The sequence below is a fragment of the Leptinotarsa decemlineata genome, unplaced genomic scaffold (assembly GCF_025532065.1).
Source record: "Leptinotarsa decemlineata unplaced genomic scaffold, Ldec_3_MD MMD2_tig00026374_RagTag_RagTag, whole genome shotgun sequence".
NCBI lineage: Eukaryota > Metazoa > Arthropoda > Insecta > Coleoptera > Chrysomelidae > Leptinotarsa > Leptinotarsa decemlineata.
The window spans coordinates 3,939,456-3,964,983 of NW_027412710.1; the positions used below are offsets into that span (position 1 = coordinate 3,939,456).

Genomic DNA, 25,528 nt, shown 5'->3' on the forward strand with positions numbered 1-25,528 from the left:
TGGAAATGCTCAAAATGCACCTACCACCTGAATGGCGTTGGCCAAAGTGATATACACTGTCCGCCACTCGCGATGGAACACCCCGTTTTTAGGTAAAACATATTACGGCGCAAAATAGTTCGCTTCCAATATCTGAACCCCTTCATTCTATCTGGAGAGTACTCTCAGGTATGAAAGATACAGATGCTGTGAGATGCTATCATCCATTTTGAGCCCATCTGAGGAAAATGTCACAACACCACATTCTCAGATTATCGAGATAGTGTGAAGCAGTGTATGAAAAATTATCGATGGCGGCATCTATTATAACTGAAGAATATTACTGGAGTTTTTTCCCAACACCAAATCGTTATTTTTAACACCTCGACACGTGTTTCGATCACCAAGTGATCATCTTCAAAGTTTTAATCTACCTCTTTGAAGATGATCACTTGGTGATCGAAACACGTGTCGAGGTGTTAAAAATAACGATTTGGTGTTGGGAAAAAACTCCAGTAATATTCATTACTACACCAAAGGTTCCAAACAGTGCATCATAAGTATAACTGAAGAAGATTATTCATAAAACTAATTCTGGTTGCTGAACATCCAAATCAATCAATCAATCAATCACTGTACTTTATTGTCTAAGAAAAAAATCTTATTGATAAAGCATATGAAAACAATACTATTACACAAAATAACATACACATATATATACATACACATATATAACACATATATGCACATATATACACACACATATATATATTTATATATATATATATATATATATATATATATATATATATATTGTATTTGTATTTATATATATATATATATATATATATATATATATATATATATATGTATATATATATATATATATATGAAATACAAGTTATCAAGTAATTATAAAGAAAAATAAAAATAACAGGTGCAGACAAAATAAAAATATAATAAAATATAATAGTCGAAGTTATGTAAAATTTCCAGAACTGTAAAAAGTTCAAAAAATAAAACCTAAATCAGAAGCTGATCCCAAAGCCTGTCTTCAAAATATTCGACCAAGTTCTTTTACACGGTTACGGAATACCTTGTAGTTCACTATACTTTTCATTTCGGTAGGTAAATGGTTGAAAATCTTCCGATTCTCAAACAAAACAGAATCTTTTGTTAACGTTGTTATTGGAATAGGCAGAGGTATGTCGTGAATTTAACGGGTAAAGTAGGTATTTTCTGATCTATAGCATTCTCTTCTTTTAAATAGGAGACTTACTGTTTCCAAGATAAAAATGCAGTGTACAGTCAGTAATTTATTATTGATAAATAGGGGTTTGCAATGGTCCCTAATATTGGCTTTGTAGATGAATTTCACTGCTCTTTTTTGCAAAACGAAAACAGACTGTAGTAACTGTTTGCTACAAAACCCCCAGAAGGCGACACCATATCTCAAGTGAGATTCGATTAAAGCGTAGTACGCAGTTTTACCAGCAGTTGCTCCCAGTTCTTTAGTGATAACTCTAATGGCATAACAGCTAGATGAAAGTTTTTTGTTCAGATATTTTATATGATCTTCAAATTTCAGAAAGTTATCAATCCAAATTCCCAAGAATTTACCAGATTGTTTATTTTCTATCATATGAGTTTGAAGGCAGAAATTTCCATGCACAAATTTAAATGACAGAATGTTAGTTTTGCTGAAGTTAAAACATAGTGAGTTTGAGTCACACCAATACTTAATTTTTTCTAAATCCGCTTTAATGGTACTCTTCAAGGAAACCAAATCCTTTCCACGCCACAATAAAGTGGTGTCATCTGCAAATAGTGTAATTTTACCATCAATATTGATGTTAGGAAAATCATTCACATATAGGAGAAATAAGATAGGACCTAGAACAGATCCTTGAGGAACTCCACGGCATATTTTGGAGAGACTGGATGTTTTATTTCCTACCTTGACAATTTGATTTCTGTCAGAGAGAAAAGAGCTGAACCATTCGAGGGTTGGCCCTCTGAAACCATAAAGAAATAATTTCTTCAGCAATATTCTGTGATCTACACAGTCAAAGGCCTTAGAAAAATCACAGAATACTGCAGCGGCCGCCTCGCCTTGATTTAGGCCTAAATATAGCTCTTCCAAGAAGTCAAAGATAGCATCGCTAGTGTTCTTACATGATTGAAACCCAAATTGGGCATTGTTTATTATATTATGTTTTGGAAAGAAGAATATCATTCTTTTCTTGACAAGTTTCTCTATAAGTTTCGATAGAGATGGTATAAGAGAAATTGGTCGAAGGTTTGACGGCTCGTTCGCTGCACCCCCCTTGTGAATAGGAATAACTAAAGCAGTTTTCAGGACGCCAGGAAATGTTCCAGTTGTGAAAGACACATTAATTGAATCCGCCAGAATATGAAGAACCTGGTCGGAAAGATTTTCAAAAAGTTTAATTCTATCCCAACCAGAAGTGAGAGCTCTCGATTGATGAGTAAAAACTGCAAAAAATTGATAAAATCTATATTTAAAGGTTCACATCTCGAAAACTGTACAATTCTGAGCTTTGACTGTGGACACTTTCAATCAGCACATCAAGAACTACAACATATCAAAATTTGGGCAAAATTCAAGGCAAGTCATTTCTCATAAGAAATGTGCCGGGTCCTTTATCAAAATATTGAGGAAACATTTTACCATCCGAAACAAAATTAATCTTCATACTCATTGCAACACCGAAACAACTGTTAATTTATAAAGAAAAAATCGCACTCGGTGAACAGGTAGAATTTAGATTATTTTACCTACTTGCTGAATTGTTGTCTGAAATCATTTGAAGGGATTGAATTACATCAGTTTCATTGAATCATGCGGTGCCCTGGAATCACCATGGAAAACAGTTGCTCATTGATATTTACTGTCAACCTGACAATACTGTTGAAAGATCTTGTTGTATTAACCCCCAGACCGGTTTTCATTGCATTTGTTGTTTCATGTATTGTTGTTCTTTGAATCATCGTTGTTCCTGTTGTTTCTGCCGTGTTTCTGTTCCCATTGTGTTTATTGTTCCTGTATTTGTGTTGGATATTGTTCCTGTGTTCCAGTTGTTTTCTGTTCGTGAGTTCCTGTTCATATTTTAATATCTCTGAAGTTCCCATTTTAACTGATATCAGCTCATTTTGATTGACAAAGTTCAACATGGCACGTCTGTCACTTCAAGCAAAAATTGAAATTGTTTTAATTGTTGGTGAAGGGGTGGGGTCTTATCGTGAAGCGGCCGCTGAATTTAATAGAAGACACCCGCTAGAGGTAGCTGTACACCCTGAAACTGTACACAAAATAATATATTCGTGAGCACCGGCCAAGTAACAAAGGACAGAAAAATTGTAAAACATCATATTGATGATGATACGATAAATGGCGGCTCATCAAGCCGATCCTAGAATTAGTTTGAGAAACTTATCGCTTCAACTCAATATGAGCCGCAGTAAAATATGGAGGTGTTTAAAGAGGCATAAAATGCATGCGTTCAAACCCAAATTTTACATACTCTGCACGAAGGAGAGGATATCCGCCGTATGGAGTATTGTTTATGGACGCAGGGAAATTATCTTAATGACAGTAATTTTTTAAAGTATATCTTATACAGTGATGAGGCTACCTTTACCACGAATGCTGTTGTATATTCCCAGAACATGAAGTTTTGGGCTGAACAAAATCCAAATTGGGTGGTGAATTGTAGAGACCAAATATCTCTCAAATAACAAGGGTTTGGTTGAAGAGGAATCTACCTATGAAATGGATAGGATAGCCCTCTCGTGTAGTATGGCCACCACGATCCCCAGATTTAACTCCACTGGATTTTTATTTATGGGGAAACTTGAAAAATAAAGTTTATAAGGATAGGCCAACAAATAAGGAAGATCTCCGTGCAAGAATTATACAAGCGGGTAGAGAAATCAAACCTAGAGAACTGAGAAGAGTTGGAGGAAATAATAGAAAGCGCATAAAAAAATGTGTTCGATTGGAGGGAAATTTCATAGAAGGCACGAAAATATGAAATTGTCAACAGTTAAATCATTTGAAATTGATTGTTTTGTTTTTTAATTGAGAATGTGATTTTGAAAGTAGTACTTCGAAAGAATTTTGAACTACATAACAGTTTTCGCCACAAAATATCCTTGTTTTTTCTTTAAATAATGGGAAAATGAGAATATGAACTAACATTAACCATCCTAAAACCTCACTGATTACATGTTTCCGTTCCTCTTACAAAATTACCATCTTCTCTCTTATTGAGAAGGAATAACTTTCCTGACAACAAAATAAAAAATAAATTATTTATGTGAAAACAAAAGTCAAGTTTCTCTCAAACAATTTCGTTCATGTTTTGATGTCAAAACCAACAAAAAATCTACTTCAATTATTACGGAAAATACGGGGGTGTTTCCATGAGAAGTGAAACAAATTCAAATTTTTCAGGACTGAAATTTTTTCAGGAAAAAAGTGTAATCGTAGTAAGTTGGTAGTCCTGATCACGAATCTGAAGGAATGTTGAGCCTATTTTGACCCCTAATATGTTTTACCGTAAAAATGGGGTGTTCCATCGCGAGTGGCGGACAGTGTATATCACTTTGGCTAACCCCATTCAGGTGGTAGGTGCATTTTGAGCATTTCCATCAGTCCTGAGAGTTTCATCGTTCCACCTCGAATATTACGGAAGATACGGGGGTGTTTCCATGAGAAGTGAGACACACTGTATGAAATAAATAAATTAATAAATGAAGATTTTCCAACAGTGAAGAAGTGATGTCGGAAGTTGATGGCTATTTTAAGGAGAAAGACAGTTCTTATTGTATTGAACTTATTTAACGTTGCTGGTAAAAGTGTATAAAGCTGCAAAGGAGATTATTTTGAAAAATAAATGAAAATTTTCCAAAATTCTTGTGTTTTCTTTGGGCCGGGTTCTTCGGGACTACCCTCGTACTAATAAAATATTAAAAATGTTGCCTCTTTATGTAAACTTTTCGCGACTTTGATATTTCCTCCTGTAAGCAGAGGAGAGTGACTTTTTACGTCCGCACTGTATGTACCTATACTTTATGAGTTATAAATTTTCATTTAATGTAGGTCTAACCAAATGTTCTGAAAAAATTCAGGACACGAAGCCCGGAAAAGGCGTGTCAAGTCCAAATTCTGTAGTGTCGTCTCCAAGATCAAATGCGGATTCTATTATAACATTCGGTGGATCAGTAGATAGCAACAGTTTGGAGGCACCCGAAAAGGATCCTCTGGCCGAATCAGATCAAGAGGAAGTTCCTCCGAAGCCGATTAATTTGCAGACATTTTCATTTGACTACAATGATTCATCGACACCGCCTCCCATTCCGGTCATTCCTTCTACAAGACTGTTGAGGAAAAGAGATAGAGAAGTGAGCCCTTCGCCAAAGTCTTTGCCGGAAAATGAAGGAAAGCGAAGAAAAGTTAAGGTGAGTTTGATAAAGATAATTTGTGACAGTTGACTACAAATAGAAGTTGTCTGGAAGAAGTTCTGTAATTTTTATAAAGTGGAACAGCATTTTCTTAAAAAGCATTCGACTATGTTGATACAAAATATTGCTTCACAAACCTGAAATCTATGGATTTAGAGGAAACATCTTGTTGTGGTTTGAGTCATATCTATCAGATCCCGTTCAAGTAGTGAGTTTCAAAAGTTCATCTTCAGTTAAAATGAACATTAAATGTGGAGTACCTCAGGGATCTGTCCTCGGCCCTTTGCTGTTTTTATTATATATAAATTATATATATATATATATATATATATATATATATATATATATATATATATATATATATATATATATATATATATATACCGGGTGTCCCACATTTTATGTGACAGGCAATATCTGGTTTGTTGAAGGGGATACACAAAAATGTTTCATACAAAAGTTTTAGGAGTTCATGAGAGCTATATTTTGATATAATTTTTAAATATACAGGGTGTTTGGTGTAGGTGCTACAGACCAAAATTCCATTTTTTAAAATAGAACGCCCTGTATATCATTACATATTCAGATGCTACGTTAAATTCTGATATCATTTCATGTTTGGTTTTTGAAATTCGGTTACGGCGTTGTTGAGTTATTGCACTTTTCCTTAAATATAAAGTTTCAAAAAAACGTATTTACTCGTACACGAATCCAGTCTATATCTTTTATTAAATTGAACTAGACTACTACTGAATACAAACCATTATTCTCACCTCTACGATACGATATCGATATCAGTTGAATATAATATTGAAATTCTTGAGAATGTGACTAACTTGAGGGTGAATTGCTTTATATTGCACAATTTCATCAAGTAGCTTATGCTTGTTGATGCCATAGTAACAAATGTTGTTGAATTGTATCTACTTGTCAGTTCAATTCAGTGATTCTTTGCAAAACAGTAACTGTGTTCTTTGTGCGAAAACTCCAGTATGCCTTTCACATTTAGTCCAAGTGATTGCATTGATATGTTATTAATTTTTGGGGAATGTCAGAAAAACTGCCGTCAAGCACAACGTCTATACCAAGAACGTTTTCCAGACAGATCCATTCCGTCACGAATGACTTTTTCAAGAGTTGTAGAAAAATTGCGAACTGGGTCATTTCCTTCTACTATAAAGCATCGTCATCATACGAGATCTGTTAGAACTGAAGATTTAGAGATCAATGTGTTGGCTTATATTATTATTCATCCACATGTTTCTATCCGTACTCTTGCAGAAGAAGTCGGTGTGAGTAAATCTAATGTACAGAGAATTCTGAAAGAAAATAAATACCACCCATTCAAAATTCAGTTGTTACAAGGTTTGAAACCCACGGACTTTGAACGACGACTTGAATTCATTGCTTGTATTCAGGTAATATTACATGAAAGTCCTAACATATTCAGTCAAATTTTGTGGAGCGATGAATCGCGATTCCACAATAATGGAGTTGTGAATCGACATAACAGTCACTATTGGTCTCAAGAAAATCCCCACTGGGTCCGCGAAAGTAATTTTCAAACTACTTGGGGTATTAATGTATGTTGTGGATTGTTCAATGGCCGCATCATAGGACCTTACTTTTTCAATGAAAATCTCAATGGATTACGATATTTACATTTTCTAGAAAATGATTTGATCCAGTTGATGGAAGATATTCCCATAGCAGAACGACAAGGAATTTGGTGGCAACAAGATGGTGCTCCTCCTCACAATTCGCAGGTTGTTACTGAATATGTGGATAGAACGTACCCAAATAGATGGATTGGTAATAAGGGTCCAATTCGGTGGCCGGCTCGTTCCCCAGATTTATCACCGCTTGATTTTTTCCTATGGGGTTATTTAAAAGATATTGTTTTCACTACTCCCCCTTTGAATGTGGATGATCTGAAAATGAAAATTCGACTAGCGTGCAGTGATATTACGCCTGATATTATAAGAGCGACTTGTACGAGAGAAGTGATTCGACGTTTCGAAGCCTGTATAATATCTAATGGGCATCACTTTGAACAATTTTTATGACTTATTTCTAGGTACCTACCATTCTTATGAAATGATTTATCAAGTTATATTATTTACATTGTTATTAATTAATGATTTGTTTTCGAATACACCTCTTTCAATTTCGCAATTGTTTCATATTCAAAATGATTCCTGACTGAATTCCACAACTCAAAATTGAAACCATTACTTCGAACACCCAAAATTTTGACTAATTTTCATGTGATCTGATGCAGAGAGAATAATTGTATGAGATATTTTTAAAAATAATAGTTGTTCTCAAGACTTTACATTTTAAGAAATAACTCAACAACGCCGTAACCGAATTTCAAAAACCAAACATGAAATGATATCAGAATTTAACGTAGCATCTGAATATGTAATGATATACAGGGCGTTCTATTTTAAAAAATGGAATTTTGGTCTGTAGCACCTACACCAAACACCCTGTATATTTAAAAATTATATCAAAATATAGCTCTCATGAACTCCTAAAACTTTTGTATGAAACATTTTTGTGTATCTCCTTCAACAAACCAGATATTGCCTGTCACATAAAATGTGACAGGCAATATATTATATTATTATATATATTATATATATATATATATATATATATATATAATATATATATTATATATATATTATATATATATATATATAATATATGTATATATATATATATATATATTCTGTAGGAATAGCTGGCTATTCTGTAGGATCTCGACGGGGAAAAGTGGTATCTAAATAGTTTCTTACTTGTCTGTGGTGGTGCTCCATCTTGTTGGAATACAACATCCATATCGAATTTATTTGGATTCGCTTCGAGGATTTCAGTGATGGGAGGGCCAACAGTAGTTTCCAGCATATTTGAATACAGTTCCTCTGTTAAATTTTGATCTATAAATAGAGGTCCTACAATATGGTTTCCCAATATTGCTATTTAATTTTTTCTTAATATTGGGTATGTGTTTCCCGGAAAACGTGACAGTTGGTGTCACTCCAATAACGGCAATTTTGTCTGTGAACAATGCCGTTTGAAAAAAATGTATATTTGTCACTAAAACAAATATTGTGGAGATAAGTAGGATGCCTTGCAATGGTTTCCGTCATGATTTCGCAGAATTCTGTTCTTCGATCAGGGTCATCTTCAGTTGATTGGTGTACCGTTTTAATTTTATATGAATGATACATATTCCTCTTCAAAAGTCTCCACACAGAAGAAGGAGACACTTCACAAATATTCGCGACGGAATAAGTAGACTGTTCAGGATTTACTACTATCTCACTTACTATCCCACTACTATCTCACTTATTACTATTTGCACTTGCGGTTTTTTCGGAATGGACGGATGATCGGAGGGGTTTTTGCTATGTACACTACCGGTAGTTGTGAATTTGTATATAATAATAATAATATTTATTTATCCTTTGAGACGTTAACAACGTATAGGACATGTCAGTACAACACGTTAAAATAGTATAAAGAAAATAAACATACATAAAGATAAAATATCTCAGTAGTTTTAAAGTATAAAAATGTAGAAAATATAAAGAAAAAATAAACAAGATTAGTCAAAATTGGATGTATAATAAAATAATAAAATCTGGATAAAAGTCTGGACCGCAATCAGCTAAAGTCGTCTAAAAGGAATTCATTGACACTGTAATAAGCAAATTTTTAACTTCTCTTTTAAATGACATCAAACTCATGGTTTTAAAGTGATCAGGTAGCTGATTGATTAATTTTATTCCCATATATTTGGGTGACTGTTCAAATTTAGAGGATCTGTGTCTAGGAATACTTAACAAATTTCCATTTCTGGTTGAGTAACTGTGGTAAGAAGAATTTGTGTTATATTTTGTTGAATTATCGTGGATGTATAGTAAGTATTTAAATATGTAAATACAAGGGAATGGCAAGATTTGATATGATATGAAGTGCTGTTTGCGCGATTCTCTCCATGGGATATCAAATAATTTTCTGATAATTTTTTTTTGGAAGATAAAAACCGTATCTTTGTTGGTGGCATAGCCCCAAAGAACCACATTGTAGCTCAAATGGCTGTAGACCAAGCTACAATATACGTCCTGCAAGGTATGCAAGGGCATAAAATGTTTTATTCTGGAGAGAGCATAGTACGCTTGATTAACTTTTTTACAAGTGACTGTAATGTGTTCAGACCATCTTAAGCAATCATCCACATAGACTCCTAGAAATTTTGTAAAATTCGTTGATACCAATTCCACCCCTCTAATATCAAAGACAGTAGGATGTTTATCGAGACCGATGGAAGAACTAAAATGGATACATTTTGTTTTTTTTTTTCAAGTTAACAATCAGATTGTTTAACTTGCACCAATCTAAGAAGTGTGTTATAAACCTTTCCGTTGATGACTTTAATTCCTCTAGGCTGTGTGCTGAGACCGCAAACGAGGTATCGTCAGCAAAGAGAGTGAGACTATTGTTGTTGATGTTGAAGTATTTGGGTAAATCATTGACGAATAATAAAAAGATAAGCGGTCCCAGGACAAAGCCTTGAGGAACTCCTGAACTGATTGGTTGAGGATCAGATAGTGTATCTTTTATTTTTACCAACATTGTACGGTCTGAAAGAAAATGTTTGAGCTATTGCAAAAATACACCCCTAAATCCTAGATTAAAAAGTTTGATTTCAATAAAGTTATAAAACAGTCAAATGCACGTGAGAGGTCAAAAAATATTCCTGCCAGGGAGGTTATAGATGAGTTCAGCAAAACTATAAGTTCCCTCAACTATTCTCTACAGATAGGACGATTCGGAAAACGTTCAATGAAAAATCCTTTCGGTCTCGTGAAAGTTACGCGTCGCACCGTAAATAAAACTCGCTTCAATTTTTTCTTCCAATGGACAAGAATTGACCATTTTGGAGATTGTTGACGTGGTAACTTTCTACTAGTAAAACCGAAAACTAAATGAGAATAATAATAATAATAAACTGAACAATGATGTTCATTGTCGTACTGACTTTTTTTGACGTTTTTATAAACAAAAAATAAATTAACAAACCTTATCGGGTCGTTGGAATTGCCATATGGCAGATAAAAAGGAATATTTCTAGAAATATCGATAATAATGTGTTTGTCTTCAGGAAATTATTAATAATCCAGTCATTTAAGCTTAAATTAGGTAAGAATCTGTAAGTCTGTAAAGTCTGTATATTGACACCCTAAAAGTTGTCTCAAAACCTACATATGGTAGGGTGTAAGCAACTATTAAATTTCAAGGTCAAAGGTCACAAAAATCAGTTTTTTGCGCTTTTTTTTGGAAATATCTCATTTCCTATGGGTTTTTGCTATTTGTATTTATTATCAATATTGTAGAATACGAAATTCTCTACCAATTTTGTTTAAAAAAATTTTGTATACGGTGAACCGTTTTTGAGATAGAGGGCGGAGAGCGCGCGGTCACAGCATCACTTCAGGTCAACCGGTGCCTCCGGTCGAAAACGCGCCATATATAGTTGATGAACTATCGATAAATTAATGATTATAAATATTTGTCAATTTTTATTAACTATTATATTATATTTTATCATTTTCTTCATGTATTAAATCTATATCTATTCAATAATACTGATAACCGTTTACTAAAACGTTCATTATTGATGGCGGATTTCTTTTTCATCATGTTGTATGGAGCAGAGAAGATACTTTTTGTATTATTTTTGATAAATACATGAATTATTTACAAAGGCATTACAGTACCAAAATAATTGTTGTATTTGACGGATATTCAGACTACAGTAAGAACGTAAAAGCTATGGAGCAGCAGAGAAGACCTGCTGCACTTTCAAAAACGTATGAAGTTTGTTTCGATGAAACAATGGTTGTACCAGTTACTCAAGAAAAATTCTTATCAAATCGAAATAACAAAGATAAGTTCATTAATATGTTAATTGAAAAATTACAAGTTGCAAATATTACTACTAAACAAGCCAGAGATGATGCGGATGTTCTTATTGTTGAAACTGCAATTGAAGAATCAAAGTCTAAAAAAAAAACTGCAGTTATAATAGGACAAGATATTGATTTACTTGTCATTTTAATTGGGCGTACACTGTCTTACGAACAAGAAATTTTCTTTAAAAAAGTTGGGAAAGGTAATGTAAAAACGGAGATATACTCGACTGAAAGTTTTGATAATTATCCTCATTCTAAAAAACATATTTTATTTCTGCACGCATTAAGTGGCTGTGACACAACTTCTGCGCTTTTTAAAAAGGGAAAAAATCATTTTTAAAAGTTTTTGAGAAACTAACAAATTTGGATGAACTAGCTGCAGCATTTGAGGAAGAAAATTGTTCAGCCCAGAGATTATTAGAGAGTGGAACTCAAACCTTATTGGCAGTCTATAATGCTCCGAAATCTGTGAAAAGTCTCGATCATCTTCGTTATATGCATTACGTCAAGTCTACAAAATTTAATAAACCTGTGCAGCTTTCAAATATTCCACCAACAAGTGCAGCTGCTCATCAACATTTCAACCGTGTATATTATCAAGTTCAAACTTGGTTAGGACATGATTTGGAACCCCAGGTATGGGGTTGGGCAATGCGAAACGATTTTCTGGAGCCTATCATGACAATTTTGCCACCTTCTCCAGAAGATTTGCTAAATACAATTTTCTGCAACTGCAAGAGTGGTTGTGGTTCGCGATGCGGATGCAGGAAAGCGGGCTTGCAATGCTCTTTAGCTTGTGGCCAATGTAATGGGCAAGCTTGTCTCAATGCTCTACTACCATATCAGAGCGACATTAACGAAAATGGAACCTTTGACCCCGAAATAATGGAAGAACTTGAGACAAATGTCGTTGAAGACGATAATTAAGACCAGTTTGAAATTTACCAGCAGCCAGAAGACGACGATGAAGAGGAAGAAGATGATTAAAATTATAAATTGTAGTTTTTGTACCCTTTATTCCATTTCTTTACTTTCAATAAAAATAAATGTATTCAATGATATTTTTTAATAAAAAGATTAATTCATAATTTACTTGTTTTTTTTTTCATCATGTAAGAAGTTATAAATATCAATTAGGTTAAAATTCAAATATAATTCCTATATTTTCATTAACAATTCTGCAATTACATGGGCAGGTAAGTGTTGTTAATTAAATTAATACTGAATAAAAAGTGGATAAGTTAGGAAAAAAATTATAAAATATAATATGATAGTTAATAAAAATTGACAAATATTTATAATCATTGATTTATCGATAGTTCATCAACTATATATGGCGCGTTTTCGACCGGAGGCACCGGTTGACCTTAAGTGATGCTGTGACCGCGTGCTCTCCGCCCTCTATCTCGAAAACTGTTCACCGTATAAAAATTTTTTTTAAACAAAATTTGTAGAGAATTTTGTATTCTACAATATTGATAATAAATACAAATAGCAAAAAACCCATAGGAAATGAGATATTTCCAAAAAAAGCGCAAAAAACCGATTTTTGTGACCTTTGACCTTGAAATTTAATAGTTGCTTATACCCTACCATATGTAGGTTTTGAGACAACTTTTAGGGTGTCAATATACAAGTATTTACAGACTTACAGCTGGATATCTCGAATTCTGAGGTGAACTTACTATAATGACTGGACTATAAATGTTTCACCATTTTGTAGTAGGTGACGATATTGACTTCATATTCTAGGGTTGTGAAGTATTCGTCAAGAGCTTCAAAATGATACAAGACCCCCCTTTCCATTTAATTGTTTTCCCCAGATAGCGCCCAGCCCCCGTCTTGAAAGTTTCATTTGATAATTTCAATACAAAATAAAGTATTCATGCTTTAATTTCATTATACCAAATTTCAATTTTTTTTAATTGACCCGTTCAAAAAATAAAAGGGGGGAACATAAGAAATGCACTGTACATAAGTTTCAGTTCTGATTTAGCTTTTTTTTGGTGCTCTGTTCTTACTTAGTAATGTTTTTTTTATTATTGTTTTTTCCCTGCTATAAGCATTGTATGGTTCTTGGGAAAATAAATCGTTATTATTTTTCTGTACAAAGTTGTAGTGAAGCTCAAATTTTTTTCCCAAAAATATCTTATATTTTCATTGTACATGATTTTTAGAAACCACTTTTATAATATCTCTAATTTTTTTCATATAAGTTTGATCAATTCTGCCCCATCAAAATTCAATAACTCCATAATTTTGCACTACATATCTAACATTTATAATGACTTTTTTGGCTCACATTGAATTAATTCATATTAAAATACTATCGTTTATAAATTTCATTTTATTAATTTTTTTCAGAACAATATCAACAGTTGTCATTATCTTTATTTATCAACTAACCCAAAACCCAATCAAACACAAGAGTTTACACTTAGCAGACTGTGTTAAAATAATATGCATGTACTAACTTTTTTTTTTTAATATTTATTGACATTCATTTGATATTGTACATTTGTTAATACATTTGAATGTTGTCTATTTAAAGGGAAAGCGACAGATGGATCCGAAGTTACGCAAAAGTATTGAGCAACAGAAAGAACAGCAGGTGAGCAGTAGCGATGACGATTCAGTTATCATTTTGAACGAAGACGGCGAAACGGAGAAGCCAATTTTGAGGCCGAAGAGAAAAAAAGGAGCAATCGTGAGGAAGAAGGATGCAACGAAGAACAAAATAAGCGATGATGATTCCACTAACAAAAGTTCTCCCAAATCCAAATATCCAGTTAAAATAAAGAAAAAGAACAGTGAAATTGTAAGACATCCAGAAAATAAAAACAGTAAGTCGATCCTTCTTATTATGAAGTAGTATTTTGTCGAGTATTAAATTATTTATTAAGCCTACTTGAAAACTTAATTTGAATGTAAATTAGTTCACCAGTCTTTCGAATTTGGTAAATTCACCGGTAATTAAACAAATGAAGTACACAGTGAGTTTTATCATTCGTTTATTTTAAATAGGTTTCAAGAAGTCAAAGTTTTTTCACAGTATCGTACAAAGGTCACTTTTAAAGTTTTTGTGAGAGTAAGGAAGAATTTTTTTTGGACCAAACTAAATATTTGTCTTGAGATTTGTAAAATTTTGCATGTGTTCGAACCAAATTTTGAAAGTTTTTCCACTTTGAAGTTGATATTCAAAATATGGTTTTGCAAGGCTTCAGCAGCTTGGGGTGATTTAAGAGTTGTTAGTTGTCAAAAAATAAAGGACATGAGTCAACAACGCAATGTTTTTTTCTCCCCCAAATAATCAATCGTTTCACATACTATTTTTGCGTTATGATGAATGTTTTAGGTTAGGTTAGGTTAGGTCGATGCCTGGTGCTTCTTAAATGGCATGGACTTGAATGCGCTTTCATCGATCCCGTAATAATAATAATAATTTTATTAGTCTAAAGAAACACACAGTTTTTAGACACGTCAATACAATTTCTAAAATAGGTTTGAGAGGATAAGACTCGTCAATATAGTTTCTAAAAAATGCTATGCTTGTAGATAAATTAGAGTTACAAAAAAATACAAGTTAACAAGATAAAATTCCAATCATATAAAAATTGACTAAAATGTAAAGCCATGAGCTTTACAAATTATAAATCACATATCTAACATATTATATACAGGGTGTAACTAAATAAGTGTAAAACATTTAAGGAAGTGATTCCTCATCGAAAAAAAATAGGATCTTTCATATAAAGAAATTTCATTGGAGCATCTCTTGTTAAGATACAGCCCCTTAAAGGGGGTACATAAAATTTGTATAAAAATTTTTTTCACAAGCACTAAAAAAGTTACAATATTGAAATTACCCTGACGTTTTGTACTACCAAAAAGAAACTTAGCCAGAAACTTTTTTGGTTTACCCCATGGTTATAAGGGGTGGAAAACGCAACCCCTAAAATTTATTTCCAATGTAACTTTTTGTCTTATTATTTGTTCACCATTTAAAAATTAATTTCCGATAGCCTGTTTTATTCTGAACAAAAAATGTCTCTTGGGTTTTTTGCCCAAAATAAACCAGTTCGCAGCAAAAAATTATTTCACGAACAACTACAGAGATACATCGTTATAGATGCGAAAATACGAAATTAATCTATCTAGTAGGTCGGGATTAGCGATAGTGACAATCAAATTGGTATGACGCTGTTAGTTTGTGAATTTTCGAAATTGAATTCGTACTAATTGGGTGTTGTTGTTCTGTTCTTAATTTGTTACTTTAATAATTCACTTGTTATTAAAATGGCATACACAAATGAGGAAATGGCTGATATGCATTATGTTTACGGTCTGTCGCAGGGGAATGGGTTAGAAGCTTCTAGAAGATATGCTGAAATGTATCCTCACCGTCAGCATCCTTCACATAGAATATTTGCTCGACTTCATCAACGATTACGAGAATATGTTTCATTCGACAAAAGAACACAGGATTGTGGTCGCCATCAAAAAGTACGAACACCACAGCTTGAGGAAGCAGTACTTAATTTGATTGAAGAACAACCTACTACCAGTACTAGAAAGATTGCTTTCCAGCTAAATGTTGATCATATGACGGTGTTTCAAATTTTAAAGGAACAACTCTTATACCCTTATCATCTGCAACGAGTACAGGCACTGCTACCGCGAGACTTTCCGAACCGTCTTAAATTTTGAAATTGGATGCTGGAAATGATTAGAAGAAATTGTGACTTTCTGGAGACGATAGAATTCACAGACGAATGTAGTTTTTCTTGGGACGAGATTATTAATTTTCATATTTACCACATATGGGCTGATGAAAACTCGCACGCTATTGTCGAAACTAACCATCAAGAACAGTTTTCTTTTAACGTGTGGCTCAGAGTTATTCTGGATGATTTAATTGGGCCTCATTTTCTACCTCCTCGATTAAATGGTGAGGCATACGTTCAACTTTCAAGAGAAGTGCATCCAGTACTGCTGGAGAAAGTTCCTTTGGGCGTCAGAAGGGATATGTTTTTTATGCATGATGGGGCTCCTGCCCGTTTTATTCAAGTAGCACGTCAGTATTCAACTGAAACATATGCAATTCAGTGGATAGGTCGAGAAGGACCGCAGATCTGGCCCGCTCGATCCCCGGATCTCAATCCTCTCGATTTCTCTGTTTGGAGCCATTTACAGCATTTGGTTTATCGTACTCCTGTTAGCGATGTAGAGGACTTAAGAAACCGCATTATCGATGCGTGCAGGGTAATCAGAGAGACTCCAGGAATATTTGAGCGAATACGTGGCTCAATGCGCCGACGTCTAGACGCATGCGTAATGTCTGAAAGTAGACATATTGAACATTTACTATGAATTCTACATTTTGTGTGTTTTGTTATTAATAAATTAGTTTTGTTTATTAACCTTTAATCGTTTAATGCAGGTACTAACGATAAAATAACAATAAATCCAGTTCGCATTTATGACGATGTATCTCTGTAGTTGTTATAAAATAATTTTTTGCTGCGAACTGGTTTATTTTGGGCAAAAAACCCAAGAGACATTTTTTGTTTAGAATGAAACAGGCTATCGGAAATAAATTTTTAAATGGTAAACAAATAATAAGACAAAAAGTTATATTGGAAATAAACTTTAGGGGTTGCGTTTTCAACCCCTTACAACCTTGGGGTAAACCAAATAAATTACTGGCTAAATGTCTGCAAAAGTGTCTCTTTCTTCTTGAATAACTTCGAAAAATTGATCAATTTCATATAAAGGATGTTTGATTAATATTTTCTTCAATAAGTTTTTGAATCTTCTAAATGGCAAGTTACGAAATTCGAAAGATAAGGCATTGTATAGCTTAATTCCTATCTTATCTGTTCTTTTCAACCTATTAGCTGTAGGAACAAGGTTTGATTTATTTCTTGTATCATGTTGCTGTATATCCTTGTGAGCAACTTTATTCATCAAGTTTTGCTGAACAAGAAGCAAATTTTCATAGATAATAACTGAGTATAGGGTCATTATTTCAAGTTTTGCAAATATTTGTCGACACTTTTCATCATAATTGGCAGAGATTATGCTTCTTACTGCTGATTTTTGTATGACAAATATTCTATTAGGATGTACCTTTGATACATTATTCCAATTGATTATACCATACCTAAAGACTGAATGAAAAAGTGAATGATATGTTGCAAGTGCCCTACTTTGATTTACTATTTTTTTAAATTCTTCTGATAGCAAAAACTGTCTTGCTACATTACCATTACTACATTACCACTTTTGATTACACCTTAACTGGTCATGTATTGGAGTATGTTAATCAAATAAAAGACCTTGGGGTTGTTCTTGATCCCACCGTAGCTTCAATCAACATATACCCATGGCTATCCATAAAGCCATTAAAATGCTAAGGTTTATCAAACGGCTAATCCATGAATTCACTGACGCAACTGCTATTAAAGCCCTTTATTGTTCACTGGTCCGTCCACACCTGGAGTATTGCTCTTCTGTCTGGTGTAACTTATGTAACTTGTGTAACTTATATCAAGAACATCTAAAATGTCCAACACAACTTCCTCAGATATATAGCATATAAATCAGGTGTTCGCTGCGAGTATGAGTTGCTACTCCCTGGAAAGTAGGAGAAAACAGAGATACCTGACACTACTTTTCAATATTATTAACGGCAAATGCAGTTGTGCTGAACTCCTAGAAAAAATGTATCTACATGTTCAAAACTGCTCAACTCGACAGCAACAAACTTTTTGTGTACCATTTTATCGTCCAAACCATGCATTCAATAGCTGCATTCCAAGAATCTTAAGATTAGCCAATAGTAACATTGATCTTGAGATGTTTAAAATTTGGCATTATTTTAAAACTCAGTTACATGTTTAGTTTAGGATAGTATATGTGGTATATGTTTTATTGACGCTCATTGTCTTTGATCCTTTCATACTTTAAATCAGGGGTCTCCAAACTAAGGCCCGCGGGCCAAATCCGGCCCGCGACAGCCAATGATTTACTGTCATCAATCTGGCCCGCGACAGCCAATGATTACCTAATTGTTGTTACTATTGCTGTGATAAGTTGAAGAAGAAAACACAGAATGATAATTACTCGGTTTTATTTACTTGCAAGGTAAAACTTAACCAACAGAAATGATGACAAAGAAAACTTAACTCAAGTATTTAAGTTTAAGCATATTAATAACTAACAAATAATTGAAATGAATCACAGTAAAACATAAACACTAATTGTGATTTTCCACCGACACTACTTTGGAGTTGTGGATCAATTTTACTTTTACCAATTATCAAAAGAGATTTAAGATGCTCATCGGTTAATTGAGATCTGTAAACATTCTTTGTGTACTTCATCTTGGAAAACGTTTTCTCACACAAGTAAGTAGTACCAAAAACAGAAAACAACCCACGAGCAAATTTATGCAAATTATCAAATTGTTTCAATGGAAGACTCTTATAAAATTCCAACAAAGATGAATTTTTATATTTGTTCTTAAGCATATCACTGCACCGTAAATCAATAATTTCCATTTGGACTTCCGGAGCCAGGGTTTCAATGTCAGAATCAAAAGGATTTTGAAAATGCTTAATTTCATTCGCCATGACTTCAAAATCTGAAAAACGAATATCAAAATTCATCTTCAAAGCACTCAAAGTTTCGATTGCTGAATATTTCACATGTTTCAAAATGTGTGAAACATTTTTTACGTAATTGCGATTGAAATAGTATTATTTTCTGCCTGAAGGATTTGATATTGGTGTATAAATCAGGGAGAAGCTGATTTTCTCCTTGCAATCTCAAATTCATTTCTTTAATATGATTTGTCAATTCGACATAGAAGGCTAACTTCCACATCCATTCACTATTTTCTAAATCGGCAAAAGGGCGCTGCTTCTCATTTAAAAAAATTTCGATCTCTGCTCGAAGTTCAAAAAAGCACTTAAGGACTTTTCCGCAACTAAGCCAGCGTACGGCAGTATGATATGCTGAATCATTTTCTCCAATCTGATAAATAAACTCGCGGAATTGTCGGTGGTTCAGCCCAGTGGATCTGATGAAGTTAACAACTGATATGACTGGTTTTAGAACTTCAGACATATCCAAACATTTTCCGCACAAGGACTGTTGATGAATGATACAATGTAAGACTAATGGTTTTGAACCACCATCATTTTCTACAGCCTTTGACACAAGTGCAACTACTCCTTTATTTTTATCATACATATTTTTGCCACCATCAGTTGTTATAGATTTCAAATTTCTCCATCGAAGGTTATTTTTATTAATGGCATTTTCAACTCCCTTAAAAATATCTGCCCCAGTTGTCGTGCCGTGAATACTATCGATATCAAGAAGTTCTTCATACACTTCATAGCTTTTATCTACTCCACAAATAAAAATCAACACCTGAGCAGTATCTGACACATCCGTTGAGTCATCCAATGTTAGAGAAAACCACTCATGATGTCCATTTTTGTCAGACAGTTGAGATGATATATTTTCTGCGATGTCTTGCACCCTCCGAGCCACGGTGTTTGCTGACAAACTGACACTTTTAAATAAATTTACCTTTTCGGGGCATATTTCTTTGGCTACTGCAATCAAGCATTCTTTTATCATTTATCCATCGGTGAATGATTTGCCACGTTTTCCGATTTCAAGAGCCACACGAAAGCTGGCGCGAGTTGCAGACTCTTGTTCAGTATTCGCTTTGGTAAACAAAGATTGCGGCGATTTGAGTCCGCGTTTCAAAGCTTCAAATTTTTCCTTCCGCAAACTTCCTGTATACTTGAGTAACTTTTAAGATGTTTCAATTCATAGTGTCGTTTAATGTTCCAGTCTTTGAGAACAGCTATGGTTTCATTACAAATTAAACATAGCACCTTATTACTGGACTCAATCACAAAATACTAAAAGTTCCATTTTTCTTGGAACGTTCTGCACTGTCGATTTTTCGCTTCTTTTCCATACTAACAAATCAGACATAAAAACAATAAGTCAAATTAAAATAGTTTCATTGACGGGTGTTACTTTATTTCACAATAGACAGTTTCGCTTCCTTCGCCTTTCTTACGCAGACTAACTCGCAGTTGCGCCGCGGGCCTTTTTATATGCAATTATTACTGCCATCTCGAGGTGATCGGAATACACTAGCTAGAACCAGAACTTTCTCGAACCAACGCAGTAATTCCAAATATTTAATTACGCCTAATGCCACCTAGCGGGTAGCTAAAAAAGATAGTACCTAGTACCACTACTCGCCACTAGATGTCGTTAAGTGTCGCAATACACAATAATAATTGAAATGCAAAAAAAGCGTAAGTTTGCTTAGGTCACGCACTTTGCGACTATCCTAGTCTAGAAATATCGTTAAGGACAGAAATTGGCCCTTGGAACAAACTGAAAAAATCATTATGACCCGAAGGCTTCAAAGTTTGGAGACCCCTGCTTTAAATTAACCCCTTTTGATAGATAGACATATACTTTATTGTCCAAGAAAATACAACCTTATTGACAAAGCTTGTTAAAAAAAATATGGTATGTATAGCACTTCAAAGAATAAAAGAAAAGAAAGAATTCAAAAACACAAATATTCATAAAATATAACAATAAAAAATAAAATTCAACAAAGATGTAGACAAAATAGTTTGTATAGTCCCTTTCAAAAAATGTAAATAACAAATATGCACAATTTGAACATAAGTTCACATGTCATGGCAATAAAATAAGATATATCTCAGTATAAAATATAATTTAAAGTATAGGTGTCAATTTAAACAACAAAAAAACACCTAAATTAAATCACAGCAAAGTTCCATTGTAATATTCATCAAGATTGTAGTACGCTTTTGTTGCAATGTAATTTATATGTTCCGGAGTTCCAAACATATTATGTTTTTTGAAAATCAGGCAAACAGTTTTCAGTATGAAAATACAAGTAACAGTGTGAATTTTTTCTCTCAAAAATAATGGTCTGCATGACTCACGCACTCCCACTTTGCATAAGTATCTAACCGCTCGCTTTTGCAAAACAAACACTGAATGAAAAAGTTGTTGACTGCAGAATCCCCAGAAGACAACACCATATCTCAGGTGAGACTCAATCAGGGAAAGATATACCATTTTTGTTATGGATGAACTCAGTTCATTTGAAACTATTCGAAGTGCATAACATCCTGATGGCAATTTTTTATTCAAAGCTGAAAGACGTTGATCAAATTTTGATTTGTTATCCATGAAGATTCCCAGGAATTTGGAATGGTTTTTATTCTTAACAGTAACAACCATTAGCCACTAAATGATATTTCAAATATACCCTTTCTGCAGTATTATGTAATTTTTAAACAATAATTAGCCACTAAATGATATTTCAAATGTAGCCCTCTCGAATAAACTGATATTGTTACCAAAATTGAAATAATTTGTTCATAGCTTGACATAAATAAATCACCGATTTCATAATGATTGATATCATAGCTAATATTAATTAATATTTCCAGAACGACTACTAGCAGGATTGGATGTGACTGAGATACAGTTGAACAGTGTAAGGCAATCAAGACGATTAGCACAAATAAAGATCAAAGAACAGGCAGAACATAAAAAACCGGAAACAAAACCGAAAGAAGAAAAGAAGGAAAAGAAAAAAGAAAAGGTATTTAATTAGAACACTATATTTTTTATTCATGATGTGATTTTTCCTCAAGAAGTAGATAACTAGCAGTTTGAAAGTTATAACAAAAATAGTTTCAAAAAATTTATTATTTTTAACACGTTTTTATAGCTTCACCTCTTTGTATGTATGTATATTGGTTTGTTTGTAACTCTCAACCACGGGATCTGTATTTGACAGAATTATCGACATTATTGCTTGATCTATTCGCGGGCAGATGGCGCTCTACGCAACCCCCTTGATATTTCTTGATCTATTCGCGGGCAGATGGCGCTGTATGTAACTATCAATTACTGCTCGATCTATTCGCGGGCAGATGGCGCTGTACATAACCTTGATATATCGACATTATTGCTTGATCTATCCGCGGGCAAATGGCGCTGTACGTGACGTGACCTCCTTGATATAATTCGAACTCACTTTACATGTATTTCTTCATTTGACTGCGACTGCTGCCTTATTTGTAACCCTTCTTTGCGTGCCTGCTGCCTTCTTTGGGATTTGTAGCTGATTTTCTGGCCTCCTCTCCGGAATCGGAAAATATTAATGGTCATTATTCTAAACAAAATACGGCTGATTAATCCCAAAGTTTAGATAAAATAAATATAGTGTAAGAAGACTGAAACATACGAAACAAAAAAATGAAAAATAAATATAATTCAAAAAACTAAAAAACACGTTTTTAAGGAACGTCGAACTAGAAAGATTTTTTTTTAAATAATAATAATAATAATATTTATTCATCCTCAAAGACGTTGACAAACGTATAGGATAGGTCAGTATTAAGCAGATAAAAATCACATCAAACGATAAAATTGTAGATCAGTAGATAAAAATAATACAATAAAAATTTATACGTTTAAAACAATAACGAACTAAAAATACTATTATTATTGTGAAAAAAGCGTGGATGCTTTGTGCCATATTTTTTGTATATCAAGCGCCTGTCGCTTTTTTGTTCAAATGGAAATCCTCCATTTTTATGATTCAATTTTATTACGTAAATGAAATGAGTAAAACACTTTTGTCTAAATATCACTGGTAGATTTTATTTATACGACCGGTTTCGGGTTTGACCCCAAAAAATACTTGATAATGGGGTCAAACCCGAAACCGGTCATATAAATAAAAACTACCAGTGGTATTCAGACAAAAGTGTTTTTATTCATTTCATTTAAGCCATTTATTATTATTATTATATTTATTAAAGTGGAACTTCTTTAATATGAACTTCAAAAACGAAATTTCAGAGTGGAATTATTTTGATACAAATTCATAGATTTTCTGGCTCCTAATGCTGACGCATTAAAACGGACATAACTTTTGAAACAACCTAATAATAACATTGAAATATTATAATATAATTCTGATTTTTCAACTGAATAAAGATTTTATTCATTGAAGTTTAAGAAGTGAGATAAGAAAAAAAAAAACATACTTTAAGTTGATATTCTTCTTTTGTAGGTCACAAAAAAATCCAAGAAAGACATCATAGTTTTATCTTCTGAAACAGAACAAGATCCCGATGAAACTAAGAAAAAGAGAAAAAAGATGAAAGCACCCAATAAAATATTTGACGAATTCCGACCCTGGAAATCAAGTAGTGAATCCAGTGAGGAAGACGGAGAAGAAGTGGAAGATGAAGAGGAAGTTATAGAAGAAGAGCCACCATTGGAATTCAAGTCGGATCACGAATTCTCGCCAGAAAGTGATTTGAACTCGGCTGATGAATATCAACCGCCAAAAAGAGCAAGGACGGCTAGAAAAAAATATGATGAAGGTGAGATTTTTTCACTAATGTTATTCATTTTCGTCTCCCACATGCCAAGTATCGATTTTCGAGAATTGATACAGCGAGGCATTGAATTGTTCATAGGATGGGTCTTACAATTCAATCCCAACCAAAACATTATTCAAAAATATACTCTTATGCTTTCTACTTCTCCAAAAAAGAAATGAACTACCTACACAGTAGGTCGAATGGACTGACGCCTATCAGAAAACAACTACTCTACTGGCTAATACCACGAACGGCGTTGGATTATATCCGACAGGCGTCAGTGCAGGAATCTTCACAGAAAATTTCCTGCATATGCAATTGGTAATACAACTGAAAGAGTCGACCTTGCCAATTGCATGTGCAGGAAATTTTCTGTGAAGATTCCTGCACTGACGCATGTCTGATATAATCCAAGGCCGTTCGTGGTATTAGCCAGTGGAGTAGTTGTTTTCTGATAGGCGTCAGTCCATTCAACCTACTGTCTAGGTATATCCGAGACAGGCTTGAACATTTAAAGTTCATTTCTTTGGATTTGTTTACTGCCTGTCTTCAAGCACAGCCCACTGACTAATAAGAAAGTTTTTCTTCCTTATTCAGAGGAATCGGGCAAATTTCGGATATGCAGTTGGTTAGTATCGCGTCCTGTAGATGGAGTGACATTTTTTATGTTCGCTCCAACTTAAGACGAGGAATGAAATACTCTGAAAGAATTTCTATTTTCAATTATAATGATAAAGCTAATGAACATTAGCGAAAGCTCGGGCAGCTAAAAAGAGTAATATTTATTCTAATCAGACCGAATCCCCAAAAAACTACTATTCTACACCCTGTATATTATTGATCCATAAGAAGCGCCAACGAAACCTCTACAAATTTCATTAAGTATTCCCTATGGCTAAGTTCAATAGTTTTTCTTAAATGAGCATTTCTTTCGAAAAATGGTCATTTTTTCAAAGCGAAATCCATTTGACGACTGATAAAAATATACGAAAGATATCTTGTTTCAATTTTGTACATTAGAAGGTGTCCAAACAAATATTTTTTAACGAAATAAATGTATGTACCTATCACTTTTTGCTAAATGGAAAATTATTTTTTCATTGGATGCAGAATTTCACTCATAAATCGTGCAATATCAAACCAAACAAGTTAAAAGAAAGAAACATTATAAATAACTATTTTTTTCATGTTATTATATTCATTCAGAGCTTGAGTTCTAGATATTCAAATTTGTCAACTGGCAAATTACAAAACTACAAAAGGGAGAGTTTAATTAAGGTTGATAATGAAACTTTTATAAAATATGTTCAACATGTCTTCCATTTTCTTGAATGCAGAGCTGAAGTCTATGTTTGAAAGACTGTTCTACCCTCCGCAAGACAGTAATGCTGCGAAAAGCATTCGTTATTCTAAGTCGCATATTTTCGGGAGAAGTTGGTGGCTCAACGTAAACCATATTTTTTATGTATCCCCATAAGAAAAAAACTAGTTTCGTCAAATCTGGTGATCTAGCGGGCCACCGTACAGGCCCATTCCGTCCTATCCATTTATTGGGAAATACTTCATTTAGATGATCTCTCACTTCTGCCG

The 25,528-nt window shown here is 33.6% G+C and overlaps 1 protein-coding gene across 1 annotated transcript in view; it reads left to right on the forward strand.

The window, feature by feature from the left end:
• LOC111503616 (uncharacterized) overlaps nucleotides 1-25,528 on the forward strand; it is a 93,094-nt gene that overhangs the window by 27,572 nt on the left and 39,994 nt on the right. The window contains exons 5-8 of the mRNA XM_023157966.2: nucleotides 5,105-5,463; nucleotides 14,005-14,296; nucleotides 21,986-22,140; nucleotides 23,623-23,938. Coding sequence (XP_023013734.2) covers nucleotides 5,105-5,463; nucleotides 14,005-14,296; nucleotides 21,986-22,140; nucleotides 23,623-23,938 — 1,122 coding nt within the window. The remainder of the gene's footprint in view (nucleotides 1-5,104; nucleotides 5,464-14,004; nucleotides 14,297-21,985; nucleotides 22,141-23,622; nucleotides 23,939-25,528) is intronic.